We start from the raw sequence: 17,444 nt of genomic DNA, 5'->3' as shown, positions 1-17,444 counted from the left end.
TATGAAAAGAAATATGATTTAAGGGAATTTTTTTAATTTATCATTTTATGTTTTATTACCAGTTAAGAGATCTTTATTAAAAACCTGTCTAGGGGGATCCCTGGGTGGCGCAGCGGTTTGGCGCCTGCCTTTGGCCCAGGGCGCGATCCTGGAGACCCGGGATCGAATCCCACGTCGGGCTCCCGGTGCATGGAGCCTGCTTCTCCCTCTGCCTGTGTCTCTGCCTCTCTCTCTCTCTCTCTCTCTCTCTCTCTGTGACTATCATAAATAAATAAATTAAAAAAAAACAAACAAACCTGTCTAGGGACACCTGGGTGGCTCAGCGGTGGAGCGTCTGCCTTTGACTCAAGGCATGATCCCAGGGTCTGGGATTGAGTCTGACATCGGGCTCCTGCAGAGAGCCTGCTTCTCCCTCTGCCTGTGTCTCCGCCTCTCTCTCTCTCTCTCTCTCTCTCTCATGAATGAATAAATAAAATCTTAAAAAAAAAAAAAAAAAAACCTGTCTAGGGGCACCTGGGTGGCTCAGTGGTTGAGTGTCTGCCTTCGGCTCAGGGCATGATCCCAGGGTCCTGGGATCGAGTCCTGCATCAGGCTCCCTGATGTCCTCTCTCCCTGTGTCTCTCATGAACAAATAAATAAAAATCTGGAGAAAAAAAAAGCTGTCTAAAAATGGTGCCCCTTTGGTAAGAAACTTACAGGTATAAATTGGAAAACCTCTAACTTTGCATGTACGTCTCCTTGTGGTAAATGCTCAGGAGACCGCAGTCTACGGGGCGATGCTGTGTGTCCCAGTGGATCAACTCCCCCAAGGGAGGATCACCAGCCTTTCTAAACCTCTTATTTCACCTCAAGCAAGCTACTTTTCAAACAGTCTCTGTATTTTAAGCTAAAGTTAGTATTCCTGTCTGTTTTTCACAAGTACTTGACTTGCCAATACAAACAAGGAATTACGGCATTTGTGAAGAGCACATTAAAAACAAAATAAAAAGGTGCAAACAACAACCTGTGTAAGAAAAGATGTGCCAAATGGCCCCTGTCACCCTTTTTGGACTTGAGGACTGCTGGCGGATAGCTCTGTGCATCTCAAGGAGCTCCTTCCCCTTAGAGTCATTGCCTGTGGGCGGTGGTGACAAGACATTAATTTGACAGATTACTATGCAAACCTGGTCAATCTGAACTGTGCACAACAACAGCAGTTTGAGAAAATTAGGAAACTCAGTTATGCAAAAAAAAGAAAAAAATGAAAGCAAATGCAATCTGGTGGCTCCTGGTGTCCATTAGAGTTCAACAAGTCTGCATTAAGCAAGGGGGTATCTGGTCTGCGTCAGCAGCCTCACATCACCACCTGTGGGGAGCCGCTGCCACTACCCCGTGAGCCCACGTGACATGAAGCCATACTTACACATGGACTCCCCATGCACACTGAGCTGGCCGTCCTCTCTGAGAAGCCCTCCTACATTCACTGTCCCACAGTGATTGGAATGAGCTGCAATACACGCAAAACAGGCTCAGAGACACTGGTCGAGGCTGAGTTCAGATGCTTCCCAGATGCGGTCAGAGAGCATGCAAGGCCAGCCTCCATGACTTAGGTGCAGGTGAGGCTTGCAGGGGAGGCAGGTGGCAGGGCTGTGCTAGGGAGAGAGGTCAAAGCCCCACCTGACCGAACAAGGCACCACACCCAATGCAACACAGAGAGAGGCCCCGCTTAAAAATGGCTGGAAACAACTACATTCTAAATGCCATTCAAATAAAGTATTTCTGCTTTAAAAAGGTAATAATCAAAACTTGAATACTTTTTTTAAAGAAATAACTAAAAATGCTGAAACACGGTTCCACTTTCAGAAAACGGAACCAGAACAAGACACATGAAAACTTCCATCAGCTCCCTCACAGGAAGACCCCAGCAAAGCACCATAAGAAAGGCTGCGGAAGAGCACGAGAGGAGAAACATGGATGAAGCACCACGCTGGGAAAATAGTATTTTCTCCACCTTGAAAGCATTATCAGGTGGAAAAAGGAGGAAAAAAATTATTTAAATACCTTTTGATTCATGGCTTTTTGACTTATAACTTTTTGATTCAGGATCTTTTGATTCATAACTTTTCAATTTGGAATTTTCTGATTCATAATTGAGCTTCATTAAAACCACTCGAAAAAGTTGGACTAAGAATGATGACAAGGATGACGAAGTGTCCTTGGCCAGCCACAAAATCCTATCCATGTGGAAAGGGGCACCGCCTATTGAAAAACCGTGAACACAGTTATTTCTTCCCACAAAGCCATTTACTCCCCTGAAAAGTCAGATAGCCAAATCATTTTAGGCAAAGCAGAACTGGCTTTTTAAACATACACCAGGGAGGATAACTTAAGAAGAGCCGTAATGACACACGTCACTCTGCCCCATGTGGCACAGGTCACCTCCAGACAGAGGCAGAGCTATCCAGCATCCCTGCACTAGAGAGCCAAATGCCAAGCCTGGGTCACAGGCGCACCCCCCACAAGAGCAGTTCTGAGGGACTGCACCCCAACCCTGCCTCCATACACTCCAGAGGCTAGGTACCTGCACAACAGCCACCCCCGTACTCTGTCACCTGCTTCAGGAGCATCCACTACAGCATGTGCCTCAGAGGACACTACAGAGAGCATTGGCATGAGCACCTAGAAGGAACAGGCCTCAATGGACCCCAGCTCTCCTCCATTGTCATCACTGCCCACAGCTTCATAAGACACAATGGAATCTCTGACAACTATTTCTCTGTGAATCTGCAATGTCTAAGGTGATAGTCAACAAATTATGGTTGCTAGAAATTTTTATCCCTGAAAAAAAGTTTTCATTGAGTGTAGACTGGGGAAATGCTTCTGAGACTCATCCACTCACTCTCCTGGCTCAGTGAACCCTGAGTTCAGGTGTGGCATGCAGCCACCTGGAACTTGGAGTCTGAGTGGGAATGATTTTCAAGCAATGTGCTTTTTCATGTTTTCTTTTTCAAATAGCCTACTTAGTAACCTACTTGTGATTTGGAGGCCCTTACCAAAGCACTCATAGAACCGGGGCTAGCCGCAGCCCTCCACCCCAAGCACCAGCGCCAGCTCTCTTTCTCACTGTGCTTCCCAGGTGTCTTTTACCCTGTACTGAAAACTTCAGAGAAACTTACTTGGAGGTAATGCATGGTCTGTTCTGCTGATAAACAGAAATACTGGAATTCAATTTTTAACCCATGGGACTGGCAAAATTTTGAAAGCACAAACAAATGAAAAACTGACTAGACAATATGGAATTAGGATGCTCATATCACCATAGCAAGAGAGCCATCTGGGTCAGTCCTTTGGGAAGTCAATTGGAGAAATCTATTTAAACTGAAATTTACAATAACTTTTTTTTTCAAGCAGTGATATGTATTTAGGAGCTGAAGACTGGGACAGATTTTAAAATATATTTTCTCTAAAGACTGAGGCCGGTTCAGGAAGCCAATGCTGCTCTAAGTGACCAAGACAAATGACAATTTTTCAAAGTAGTGACCTGTCTGTCCTAAGAGGATTTATGTGTTGCCATAGGCAAGACGGAGAACAGAGAATTCTGAATTTGTCTCAGTTCTCAATTTCCTGGGTGCCTCCCTGTGAGGCCTAGGAAGGTCCCTAGAGTCCACCCTTCCATGCTTCCTGGGAGGAACCTGGCCTGTCAGGGAGCAGACACCCCATCAATATCCAGCACAGCTGGGTGTCCCAAGGAAAAGACTTCCATGTCTCTTAAAGCCTTTTTGATGTGAACCAGAAATTCACGTTTTGTCAAGGCTGCACTCCTTCCAAACTTCAAAAGGCTCAGACTCAGAAACTATACTGCTGAAGCGGGTCTGTAAGCTCAAATGCATCTGTTCTACTTCTAGTTTGTCTGCTCTACGGAAGGATTTGCCCATGTACACTAAATACATATACACAAGGAAACACACCCAGAGAACATTTTTAGAAGCATACAAAACAGAGGGGTGCCTGGTGGCTCAGTCAGTTCAGCATCCAACTCTTGACTTCAGCTCAGACTGTGATCTCAGGGTCTTGGTTTGGAGCCTCATGTCAGAATCTGTGCTCAGTGGGGAGTCTCTCTCCTTCTGCCCCTCCCTCTGCTCATACATGCATGCATATGTGTGCACGTGTGCTCTCAAATAAATAAAATCTTCAAAAGCATCAAAGAGAAAAAAATGTGAATTTCCATCTAGACAGACACTGATTAAATACATTTTGATACAACCATAAATGCAATAGTAGATAAACATCAGAACGAATAAGGTCAACCTGAATTGGCATATAAAATAGAGTTGCAAAGCCATATATGTACTATGATAGCATTTAAGCAAAACAGAACAAACTACGTATATCTATGGGTACACAAAAGCAAAACATAGGTAGCAGTCGCACATTGTGAATGTACCAAAAAATGCCACTGAATCGTATTCTTTAAGATGATGGACAGTTAATTTTATGTTATGGGCATTTTATCCCATTATAAAGAGCAAAAGAATTTGCCATGATCTCTTACTAGTAGCACCAGTTCCCTCTAGAAAGGAGACCAGAGGGGGATGGGCTGGGACCAGGGGAAGGAACTTTTATCTGTACTATTCCAAGATTTTACCACCAGACTATTAAGTAAAAACAAAAATAATGACAGAGAATGTGTGTGTGTGTGTGTGGGGGGTAATTTATGCTTGAAAAAGAGTTGTATGTGTTTTCAGTAACTGCGGTAACACTCAACAATTCACGCAGTATGGTCTCCACCAGGCAATAGCAGGAGAAGCCAGCTGGACCCCACACGAGTGCAGTCACCTCTGGGTGGTAGATTACAGGGAACTTTCATTTTCTTCCTTGTGCATGTCTGTCATTTCCAAATGTTCTCTGATAAACACTTTACCCAAATAGGAACAGAAGTTTTTAAATTATTGCTGGTCATACAAATCAGTGTTATAAAAGAGCAATGAACTATAAGCACAGAAGCCCAAAACAGATAAAAATATAGCTTGTTTTCCCCTCAAAAACATTCAAGATCAATTCAAGAAAGTGCAAGACTTCCAGAGGCTACTGCCAAAACCACACCCAGCACTTTTTAATCTGAGCTGAGGTCCAGCCACCAACCCCCATCCAGAGCCTCAGGATGAAGACCATTGGCTGTTGGTAATAAACAGACGTGAACTTTATTTACCATGATGCGGGTCAGCGGAAAGCAGCAAGTGTTTCTACACATGCTCACTGATCTGCAAACACTGTTCTCGCACCAGCTTACAGTTGGTAGAATGTACGTTTACTCAAGCTTCAAAACACAGCCTCAATAAAGCCAGACACATGGCATGTTGGTGGTTACGCAGAGTTCAGAGACAGATGCTGGACCTGGCTCCCAGGCTCCACCCAGATGGTCAGCCCTCAGGAGGCGGCATGGTATCTCGGGGAGAGCACCCTGGTGGCAAGATGCCTGGGTCTAGGTCCCAGCTCCGTCACTTCCCGGTAAGCCTCTTAAGCCGGCCAGACCTCAGTGTGCCGGTCTAGAAGACGTGGGGGGCTACAGAGCTGCTGTGCAGGCCAGGGAGACCCAGAGTACTCTGCGATGCTGGCCTCCACAATCCAGAAGGCGCTGCCACCTCCCCCTTCTGCCTCCCTATTTTGATATATTAATGCTAACAGTGTCAATTACCTTCAGTAGACAGAACCAGAAACTTGAGTCACAAGGATAAAACATTGGATGGAAATAACTCTCAGTCTTGGTAGCGTCCTTAATTACATCAAAATAGTTCTTTGAAAAATACCGAGTGCCCTCAGGTGTAGGGCAGAGCCAGGAACTGCGACAGATAACTGGCCCTGTCCACTTGAATATGCCCTCAAGCCTAGCCAAGCAAACTGGGGCCAAAGCCTCGGGAACCAGCGCTCCCTGGCCTCCCCACACTGTGGGACTGTGTAAGGGAACCTGGACAGGGATCTGTAGCAATGCTCTCCCCCAGGGCCCCAGACAAATATCAGAGCCAGCAAGCCCTAGGCTCAGGAGGACACCCCACGGGCCTGCCTGGTTGCAAAAGCCAGCCATGAACCTCCAGGGCTACCTCCGAGGACCTCCCTATTCAAGTAAGTGTGGCCAGGCCTCTGAAGCCACTACCGCTGAGGAAGGGGCCATGTGCCCACTATGAAGACTCGGTGTGGTGGCTGCTGCCACACCCCAGGCCCAGCACCACACATTCCTGTGGAACTAGCCACAGAGCCGCCTTTCCCAAGGCCAGGAACTCTTACGGAACCACACAGAACACATGCTCCTCAATATCAGGGGCGGAAACCCCTTTTGTGGCAGAGGCAAAAGCACCACCACGAAGCCATTCCTCCCACAAATTTGAGCATCCATGACTTGGTGTCAAAATAGTGGCCACGTGGTGCCACCAGCTTTCCCTGATGATGGGGTCTGCCTTTGCTCACCCGAAGTTCAAATTCCCAGAACTGCAGATGCTCCCAGGTACAAAACGACTAACCGCAAAAAATGTAAATTCAAAGAGGATGAAGAGGAGCAAAGTTAATTTTTGGTGATAATTAATTTCTTAATTATCAGACAATTTTGACTTTAAGTCAATGACAGAAAACACTGCAGATGCTAACAGACCTATCAAACCAGGTTTATAAAAGTGAGTAGAAATATCAAAGACTCACGTTTCTGACCCTGATCCCTTGAGTAGAGCCGTGGCGATGGCCCGTGGGTGGCAGAGTGTGCTGTGAGTGTGTCCTTGCGCTCGGATAGCAAGAGGCAGTCACTACATGTGTAGCCATTGCTTCTGGCGGCTTCTGCTGCCAGGTCCCCATTTCCCTGAGTGGCAGCTTTATTTCCACCTAAAGTTTGCGAAAAGTAGAGGGAACTGGTTTAGTGCAATCTGCAAATACTTCTCAAAAAAAAAAAAAAAGCTTCCTCTTAAAAAGCGTGTAGAAAAAAGGGACTAAGATAATTACCTTTAAGATCTCCATCGTCGTCAAGACCTAAAACATACACACACACGTTTGCTCATGAGCTCGAATTATCAAAGCCCACACACAAAAAAAGTAAAGGTTACAATGGTTAATAAATCAGCATTCTAGGAATGGTCAAGATTTATTCCCTGAAATGCCTACAACTACTGGAAACTCCTTCAGATATATGCAGACATGATCTTGTGACTCAAGGTGAAAGCACATCTCTGGAGACATGACTCTGGAGCAGGTGTGTAGCGCGCGCACACACACACACACACCTGAAGGGAGGGCAGGAAGACAAGAGCCTGGTACAGAGGCGCAGAAGCCCCGCCAGCACCATCTGCTTTTCTGTCACCTAGGATTAACCCTTGCTAGCTGAACAAACCAGAACAAACACCAATCCTAATGCTGCCTTAAATTAGCACACCAACTTTTGGGAGGTAATCTGGGTCTTCTAATCTTCCCAAAGGGGCCAACCAGAACATGGAACGGACACAGCAAGCAGCTGCATGACCAGTGGCAAGGATGGGGTCACACTGTTGTGGCCTTAAGTCAAGAAGGTTCACAAGCCACGCTGCTTCCTTGTACCAACTTGTCTACACAGCGTACTTTCTAATGACTCAAAAATACTGCAGCTGCCTCATTGCTTAGAGCTGTCTGGAACCAGAAGATTTTTATAACAACTGTGATTAACCATCCTACAAAAGTAACGTGTCTACAAAGAGTTATCAGATTACCACCTGACTCCTTCCCCTGGTTCCACGTCACAACAAATGATTAAGCATGAGCACAGTGGAAGTAGCAGTCATAAGCCACTGCCTGCATTCTGTATTTGAGTCTAGAGGAAAGCGTCAAACCTTCTCCCACCCATGAGAGGCAGGTAACTCACCCCAGAAGTGGTCCACTTTGGTCTGTTCACGGATCAGAGACTCATCCAGCACAGGAGGCCGGAGACAGGCCGCACTGGACAGCGTGCTAGTGCCACTCTGGCCCACACCACAGGACACCACCTTCCTCGAGGTGTGATTAATACTGAAAGCTGGTTTGCTTGCACTTCTGCGTTGCTTTACTGTTCTAAGAAGAAAAAAATAAAAGGAAAAAGTTCATAGACTTTTGCTAGCTAATACAAAAGGATTATATTTTACCAACACAAAAATCTTTGAAAATAAAGAGCTTTTTAAAAAGATTTCATTCAGGGCAGCCTGGGTAGCTCAGCGGTTAAGCGCCGCCTTCAGCCCAGAGCATGATCCTGGAGACCCAGGATCAAGTCCCGCGTCAGGTTTCCTGCACGGAGCCTGCTTCTCCCTCTGCCTGTGTCTCTGCCTCTCTCTATCTCTCTCTGTGTGTATCTCATGAATAAATAGATAAAATATTAAAAAAAAAAAGATTTCATTTATTTGACAGAAAGAGAGAGCACAAGCAGGGAGGAGGGGCAGAGGGAGAGGGAGAAGCAAACATCCCGCTGAGCAGGGCTCAATCCCAGGACCCTGAGATCATGACCTGAGCCAATGGCAGACGCTTCACCATCTGAGCCACTCAGGCGCCCAAATATAGTATTTTTAAGGCAAAATTTTCTTGTCTTCTCTACTACACTGAAACACCCATTAACCTGAAACAGAAATCCTCAAGCTGGGGTCCCAGAGCTGCTTCTAAAATTGTACACGGAAGATAGTTTTTAGATTATTTTGAGCCCCACAACCCAGAAGGGGTTAAAACTTAAAATAATCTAATTAAAATGACTTAAAAGTAAAAATGATGATTTATAAATTTAACCCCTCCCCTTTCCACAACATGTGCAGCATGCACACATTCCCTGCTTTATTTCTCCATCCCTGGTAAAGATGGAACTACATTAAGGACAGTGAGGCAAGGCTGCAATCTCATCTCTGAACTCACATTCAGCTCAGATAAAAACAAAGCCCCTGAAAACAAACTATGAATGTTGGCAACAGGTCAGGGCAGGGAGAAGCTCCTCCCTCCTAAGGGAATGAGCAGATGAGAGACAGGACACGGTAACACACCATTGCACGTGAGCACAGAACATCCGGACCCTGGCTGTGGCCTCGTCAAGTGGCACAACACCAGCCTGGCCGCAGTGTCCCCACGTGGAGTCACCCGGGGTCCTCAAGGGCACCTCCTGAGTCTACTGAGCTGCAACCTCCCATTCTCTCATTCTCTAAATAACCCGCAGTGAGTGTGAGACACACAGGCCACAGCAGGAAGAGCATGGCCGGCTGCCAGCACACAGCCTGGCTCCAAGATAGCATTCCACTGCCCCTCTTGGTAGCGACCACCCAATCCTGAGTGAAAGACGACCATTCAGACTGGAAACTTGTCATTCTATGTGAGCAATGGAACATGACCTCTAAAGGACACAAGATTTTTTGCGTTGCTTCTTCTTGGATATGTGCACAGTGAGCTCAGAAATCAAGCAAGCACAACCACGAATATAGGTAAACAGCTAAATTTCATGGATGCGTCTGTTAGTTCACACAGATTTTAATGAACAGACTAAGTGTTAATAATGCAGAGCTCATCCATGGTGCCACACGATCGTCTGGTAAGGCTACTCCCACAGACAACACTGGGAGGTCAGCTGTATAGACGGGCACTGTGTCTGCCCCAGGGTCTGAGTAAAACCCAGAGGAAAGAGAAGATTTGGCCAATACAAGAACATCTATACCAAACAAGCCCCATGGTCCAGAATTAGCTTCAGTCCTGATTTATAGCAAAGCTACGACTTTATGGGTGAATTTGTATGTGTGGACACGTATACCTAGACACAAGAGTGTGGTTTTTCAGACCAGAAAGTGTGCACGTTCAGTTTTAATGGTGCTAGAACGTGCTTAGTAACACGGGAAGCAGCACTTACCGGGCCGCTCTGTCCTTCAGGGAGGCAGTGCTACTGGCGCAGGAGTGAATGTCCCTAGCCTGGCCATCCTCCGTGGCACATGCTGTAGTGACCAGCCGCAAACTACGGCGGGACATTCTTGGAGAATCAAACACGGGGTCCAATCTGTGCTCAGTCTCGAAAGCCAGAGCATCAGAGGAATAACTCGAACTAGAAGGAAAAAAAAACTTTGTCAGTGATAAATAATGTAGACAGCAGTTTCTAAAACATACTGAGCAAATAATGAACATAATGTGTACTGATTTAGTGCAGATCTTAAAAACAGCCATGACTCTTCTACAAAGCAGAAGTCACCCAAATCGGTCGACAACTTATGCTTACTGCACACACACTGGCCCTGCCATCTGTGAGACGATTCCCCAGGCACCCCAATATTTCAGTCCGGGGCTGACCCTAACGCCTGCTTTAGGATAAGTGCTCCCATGAACCTGCACTTATGGGGAACCATGTCAACGTCATTAAAGAACCAGAACACACTTACTAGAAAACACTATGCCTGACAGAGGAGTTAAGGAGACAGTGAGGGCAGGACAACTAATCCCAAAAGGCAGAAGAGCAGCAAGACCCTGAGCAGTACCATAATGTCACTCTGTGTCTAACTCACCACAAAGCCACAGAACAGCTTGTCATAAAGTCACTTCAAGACTCTTCCACATAATCATCCTAAACTAAAACATGCATTCTTGGCGCCATTAGCAAGTTTTTCCAAATCAAGACATGTTACCTGAGTGTCTATCATGTGCCTAAACCGGGATGGAGGCCACACTTTCTGATCTGCCCAGACCATCCAGGGAATGGCTGTGTGGTCATCAGTGAGGACTCCACAGCTACAGTTGGAGATGAGCCACACTCCACAGGGAAGCTGTGGTGAGCAGAGGGGCTTGGGCTGAGGGTTTCCCAGCCAACGAGGGAGACAAACTTGCGCCCGCCTCGCTGGAGGGACAATAGCCCCTGCTCAAGGGGGGCAGACAGGCTGAGGGCCTGGAAATCGACAGAAACCACGATGAGGCTCTCAAGGAAAAGAAGTGGGGTATTATGCTTTATATGATAAAAGTATTTTCAGAATCACATTCACCATAAATATATTAGATCTGACACTAAAAACTCTTCAAGTGAAGCAACAGTAAATAAACACAAGCTGCTCCAGTCACCACAGGGCTGAGGTATCATGCACAAGTTCAGGAAGAGCCCCTTCTTGTGCTCACCAGAGGCTGCTTTAGGGGCTGAAATGTCCCATACTCACCCACGTTGAGTATATAGCAAGGATGCTAAGCGTCATTTGGGTATAATCTGAAATAGTTACTTGAGATGCCTGGGTGGCTCAGCGGCTGAGCATCCACTTTCAGCTCGGGGTGTGATCCCGGGTCCGGGGATCAAGTTCCAAGTTGGGCTCCCTGCGAGGAGCCCGCTTCTCCCTCTATGTCTCTGCCTCTCTGTGTCTCTCACGAATAAATAAATTTATAAATAAAATACGGTTACTTTTTTCCAAAAATATTTTATACAATTACAGTCGTAGTTTAAGAAAATCTGTTTTTTCAAGTCAGAATTTATCATGTGTCTATGGACCAGTGCCCTCCACCAGCACATTCTTCCTCTTCATCTAAGGAGAACCATTGATGAGCAACTTAAATATCAAAAGACAATGATATCTGAGTCCACCCACCTCTGTCCAATCTGGAATATGCAGACAGCAAGCAAGCTGACAGCATCCACAGAACTCTACACCCAGCCCAGCCCCACAGGCCCCAGAGGCTCCAACCTGGGGGCACTGCTACCACTGCGTAATCTAGAAGAGGCCCCAGCATTCCAACACAGAACCTGGAATGCCTTGGCCATCAGAAGGGTGTTCCAGATCCCTGTTAGTGTGATTAGAAAGACCCTGGAAGAAGCAAACACAAGAATATCAAAATAGCAGACAACAGGAACTGTCCATCGGCAGAGGAAGCGTTAAACATGAGGCCATTAAAAATCATGAAAGAGGGACACCTGGGTGGCTCAGCAGTTGAGTGTCTGCCTTCAGCTCAGAGCATGATCCCAGGGTCCAGGATTGAGTCCCACATCAGGCTCCCTGCGAGGAGCCTGCTTCTCCCTCTGTCTGTGTCTCTGCCTCCCTCTCTCTGCCTCTCATGAATAAATAAATAAAATCCTTAAAAAAAAAAAAAACTGCCTACATTGTTCAGTAGAAAAGGACAATATATCTAATAATCTAATATTAGATATATTCTAATATCATCCTATTTATATTATGACAGACTATATAATAGAAGCACATGGAGCGCCCACTGGTTAAGTCAGTGCAGCACGGGACTCTTGATTTTGGGGTCGTGAGTTCAAGCCCCACATTGGCCTAGAGCCTACTTAAAACAAGGAACAAAAAACAGAAGCCCAGATTCTTACACACATATAGGTAGGTAAGGGCACAGAAGAGACCTAGAAAGTCTCTTCGAACTGGTCATAGTTGGTATTTGGAGCTAAAAGCAGGGAGGGCTCAGCGGAAGCGATAGAGAAGCCAGCAACTCTGGGTTCTGAGTTTGGACCCAGCTGTCTGGCAATCCTTCCCAGGGAAGGGGCTCACACAGGCCACTCGGGTCTGGATCTCCATGCTTATCTGGTACATTAGGGACCCACACCTGCATTGGTGCTGTGGTCCAGGGACCCACACAGGCCAGTGGCACCATCATGCCCTAGGCTCCCAACCATCATTCCTACGAGGTTCCTATGGACAGATGTGCCAGAGCTAAGCAGAAAGTGCAAACATCTGCAGGAGACACAAGATACAAGGCACACACCTCAGGCAACACTTCAGCAAGTCTGGTGTTAAAAGTGCAAACTGCAGGACACAAGATACAAGGCACACCTCAGGCAACATTCAGCAAGTCTGGTGTTAAAAGTACTTTATTATAACTTTATTATAACTAGGATATAAAAAGAGTACAAAGATCCCCAAAGGAAATGACAGACTGAATCCTTCAGAGCAGATTTTAGTTTGGTTCCCTCATCAATTAAATGTTGTTCTTTAAAAAATGCCTGTTAGTTAGATGCACTTTTAATTAAAAGACTAGAGAAAAATCTAGCACAGTTGAAAGAAGAAGATACAGATGCTTGGCAGCCACAAGCTGTGCAGCAGGATAGTGCCATGGGGCTTGTGGCCCCCAATCCCACAAGCATCCAGGGCCAGGGCCGTGCAGAACTCCAGTGTCCTCATAAGGGATAGGCATTATCATCACAGCTCCCCCCCATAGCCCCCCCACACACACTGGCTATTTGCCTTTCGGTCCCAGCAGCAGACAACACCCCGGGGATGAACCCAGCTGTGTCCCTGTACCAGATGCTGCAGGCCCCAGACAACCACAATAACGGAGTCCCCAAGGCCAGCAGGTCCTCGCTGCTGCCTGGCACTTCCCGCCTCACCCCTACCTCACTGCCACCCCCATCCCACCCTGCTTCACCCCAGAATTGCTGCTACGGCCCCCTCTCAGGTGGAGCCTAGGCCACACTCGTAATGGCCCTCTCCCTTCCTTCCTGCTACAGCGGATGCTGCCATCCTAACACCCATCTGGGCGCTCTGGGCTGGGTCTCTCCCACTCTCCAGACTTGTCTGCTGCCTCTTCCCTCCCCTTCAATCCTTCTGTGGCTCCCAACCATCTGCATCTGGACACAATCTCATCTGTCTCCATGGCAGGGAAAACAACAATGAAACATCCACAGAGCCAGGCCCTTTCTCTTCCCTGACCAGGCACACTGGTTGAAAACATTGTCTACACTCCTGCCCCACGGGGCTGAAATCACGGGCGATGCCCCAGGCCTGGTGCTGGCTGGAACCCTCCTTCTAGGAACACACTGCCCTCTGGGCATCCCTGGCAGGGACTGTGGTGTACCTACCAGAGGCTGGCACAGTCACACACCCTCCCCTCCTCACCCCAGCTGCCCAAGCTGGGACACTTTTCTAGACTGCCTGCCTCTGGAACATGGGCTGCCACCTGAGCTGGGGTCTCCACATCTTTGGGTGTGTGTGTGTGTGGGGGGGGATTCTGGAGGGCTTCTGGGAAAGACTGCCTCCTGCTCAAGGCAGTGTCCCAGTGGCTGCATCCCCATCGCGTGTGGAGCTGGGGGGTTCCTTAACGACGGTCTGGCTCAGCCTCTGCACCAAACCAGGTGCCAGGGACCCCCCCAATAAGAAAAACGTGCAGAGTCCTGGCAACAAACCAACCAAACCTGGCACTGATCAGACTCTACATCTAACCACAGTGCACAGAAAACACAGAGGAGAGTCCTGTTCAGGTTGATTGAAAACAGAAATGCAGATCCAGGGATTGGCACATCAACTTTGGTATATTACAGATATATCAGAGGTTATTTTAAATTACTAGGAGCTTTTTCGTGTGATACTAGTATTCCGGGTAGTTGTTTTTAAAGTATCCTAATCTTTTTGAGATGTGCTTCACAACAATGCACTGGAGACAGAGGGAAGGGCCTAGTGCCAGAACAGTTGAAGCTGGGGGGGCATATGACTGCCCCCCCCCCACGACTTGCATGCTAATGGTAGTCTTCACAGTAGAAAAATAGTTTAAATAAATAAATGGAATGACCAGGACATTGGCAGATCCTCTGTGTGTCTCCTGAAGTGCTGAGAATGAAGATCAGAGTGGTGCTGGATGCTTGTCAGCCAGGGGTGCAGAGTCACTAGAACTGAGGGAAGGGCATGCAGTGAGGCCAGGTACTGCAGGGACCAGCAGCTTCCAGGGGAGCTGGGGGACTCAGGGAGGGGACACAGAGGCACACATGGGAAGACAAGAGACATAGTGGCAAGGGCAAACTCCTTTCTACTGTCTACCACCTGGCCCCTTGGTGCCTGGGGCACAGCCCTCTACACATCACGCTGCTGACCACACCCTCACCTCCCCCACCATGTCCCACAGTCTTCCGCTGACCGCTCTTTTCTCCCCATCCTCCCGTCTTCCCTCCTCACCCCAGCTGCCCAAGCTGGGACACGTCCCACCCGCAGCCTCTGGCTCAGAACCCCCAGCGCCCTGCCCATCTCTGCCTGGGGCAGGCCACTGCAGCATCACACCCCCTACCTCCTTCCCACCTGCCAGCCTCAGCATCCTTCTGAGCACAGGCCTAATCACACCACTGCGGGCTTAAACCCTTCCCTGGTTCCCACTGCCCTGAAGCCCAGGCCAAGCTCCCAGCACAGGCACTTTCCCCAGGTTGCTTCTCACCCATTTCCACACCAACGCACCCATCTACCTGCAGGAAGGCTGTGGAGTGGGCATGCTGGAAATCATAGTGCTGCTTCCCTAAGGAAGATATTCACATTGTATTTAAAATAGGTTCTAAAAGCTAAAAATAAGTTACCAGAAGTTATTTTTACACTCCACAATACAGAATAAGGAATAATTTAACTTGAGTTGAACCACTCCCTTCTTCTAAAATAAACCAGGACTTTTGATGAAAACATTCAAAGGGTAAAATAATCTAGAATTATGAATAAAAACTCAATCATCAAATATGAAGTTTGACTAATGAAGTTAAAAACACGTTTGTTAAAATACCTTCTAGTTTTCTTAGTTTCCATGATATTTTTACCCTTTAGTAGATAAGCATTGAGAAACCCTGAAGGTCTTGTCAGAACAAAGCTCTCTCCCGCCAGGTCCCGCCCAGTCCCGTACATTCTCCCCCACCCAATCCTGTATGCTCTGGCACTAACCCTGGCTTCTAGCTCTTCAGTTTCATCTTACAATCCTTTGACCTGGGGAACTAGACATGCAGGGGCCACCTGGCCATTTCAGACTCATGTCAGAATAAACATAGAAAACTGAGCATCTGACAAAAGCTGCCCCCAAGACCTTGGGCTTCATCAAAGTTCTGTTGATGATACCTCTTCCTCTCAGAGGCAAATCTGTGAACTACAAAATACTGAGCCATTAATAGAAATCACAGAACCCTGCCCATAACCACAGAGATGTATCCGAGAGACCAGAGCCACTGGGTGGGTCTGAAGCAGCAGGACGCTAGCTATGACTCACCCTGAGTCATCAGAATGTTTGGTTTTCAAAACAACCTCACAATCTCCATGTTGGTGGAGTTTCAGAAAGCCAGAGCACACTGGGACCTCCGCAGCTCTTTCCCTCTCAAAATACCAACTCTGGTTGCAAGCAGCACAGAGCCCCCTCAGCTGCAGGGCTGTCCCAGGCATCCAGGAGTGGAGAGGTGATGGGAACAGTGATGGAGACGGCGCCGGAACGCGAGCACGCTCACCTGAGTGCATACGTGTAGCCAGTGTTCTCAGGCACGCACTGAGGAGGAGTGTACATGTGAAGCCGAGAAAAGTCCATGGTCACGGCCTCAAGTCATACTGTAGAAGGCGGGAAAAAGCAATGCAGGGTGTTAACAGGGTGGAAACACAGACAGGGCCTGTCAGAGCCAACCCCAGACGCACACCTAGGACTCCAACATTACACAATCCAAGTGAAACAAACCTCGTGCCCGTTTTTGTTTTTATTTTTTAAGTGAAGGAGACACATTTTCTCACAGAAACAAGTCCTGTTGTGTTCAGTTCCCCAACACTACACTCCAGGAGTGAAAGGGGGAAACCCTACATTACTCATAATTATGAAAACCAGCACTTGCAAAAAGAATACAGTGACTCAGACTCCTTTTTAAAATGTATTTTTTAAGTTCCTAAAGATATCAAAATGTTCTCATTCTTCTGTAATAAGTTTTCATTGTTATTAACTGAACTAGAACAGCTCCCTCATCCATGGTCAAGCACTCACCCTCGATGCCCACACTGGCCCACACACACAGTACCAGGAAACTGCTGAATGACACACACACGAGCCTAAGGCACTTTTATTTTCCTCCAAAGAACTTAGATTTTTTAAAGTGGTATATTTTTTAATTTTTATTTATTTATTCATGAGAGACAGAGAGATAGAGAGACAGAGAGGCAGAGACACAGGCAGAGGGAGAAGCAGGCTCCATGCAGGGAGCCTGATGTGGAACTGGATCCTGGAACTCCAGGATCACGCCCTGAGCCGAAGGCAGATGCTTTAACCACTGAGCCACCCAGGTGTCCCCGATTATTTTTTAATTATAAAAGTTTGGGGGATGCCTGGGTGACTCAGTTGGTGGAGTGCATGACTCCATCTCACCGTTGTGAGTTCGAGCCACGTCTGGCATAGAGATTACTTAAAAATAAAATCTTAAATAAAAAATGTTGTTGGACGTGCCTGGATGGCACAGTCGGTTAGGAGTCCAACTCCTGGTTTTGGTTCGGGTCATGATCTCAGAGTCGTGAGATCGAGCCCCTAGCGGCTTGAGATTCTCTGTCTGGCTGCCCTCCCACCGCCCCACCCACACTTGCACACACACACACTCTCTCTAAAAATAAATCAATAAATCCTTAAGAACATCAAAAAAAGGTTTGAGGGATCCCTGGGTGGCGCAGCGGTTTGGCGCCTGCCTTTGGCCCAGGGCGCGATCCTGGAGACCTGGGATCGAATCCCACATCGGGCTCCTGGTGCATGGAGCCTGCTTCTCCCTCTGCCTGTGTCTCTGCCTCTCT

The 17,444-nt window shown here is 47.4% G+C and overlaps 1 protein-coding gene across 9 annotated transcripts in view; it reads right to left on the bottom strand.

The window, feature by feature from the left end:
* Positions 1–17,444, bottom strand: part of SUN1 (Sad1 and UNC84 domain containing 1) — a 53,134-nt gene that overhangs the window by 19,312 nt on the left and 16,378 nt on the right. For 2 of the 9 annotated variants that reach the window (XM_055341029.1, XM_055341030.1), the window contains exons 2-9: positions 16,136–16,232; positions 9,836–10,024; positions 7,853–8,037; positions 6,964–6,990; positions 6,670–6,846; positions 2,041–2,238; positions 1,403–1,486; positions 1,004–1,114 (exon numbers count right to left, since the gene is read on the bottom strand). In XM_055341029.1, coding sequence (XP_055197004.1) covers positions 1,004–1,114; positions 1,403–1,486; positions 2,041–2,238; positions 6,670–6,846; positions 6,964–6,990; positions 7,853–8,037; positions 9,836–10,024; positions 16,136–16,212 — 1,048 coding nt within the window. In that variant the 5' untranslated portion in view covers positions 16,213–16,232. Of the gene's footprint in view, positions 1–1,003; positions 1,115–1,402; positions 1,487–2,040; positions 2,239–6,669; positions 6,847–6,963; positions 6,991–7,852; positions 8,038–9,835; positions 10,025–10,598; positions 11,994–16,135; positions 16,233–17,444 lie in introns of those variants that run through there. The other 7 variants (XM_055341033.1, XM_055341034.1, XM_055341036.1 and 4 more) reach the window with 5 other exon arrangements.

Source organism: Nyctereutes procyonoides, unplaced genomic scaffold (assembly GCF_905146905.1).
Source record: "Nyctereutes procyonoides isolate TBG_1078 unplaced genomic scaffold, NYPRO_anot_genome, whole genome shotgun sequence".
NCBI lineage: Eukaryota > Metazoa > Chordata > Mammalia > Carnivora > Canidae > Nyctereutes > Nyctereutes procyonoides.
The sequence above is the reverse complement of the archived record's forward strand: the minus strand, read 5'-3'. Positions and strand labels throughout refer to the sequence as shown.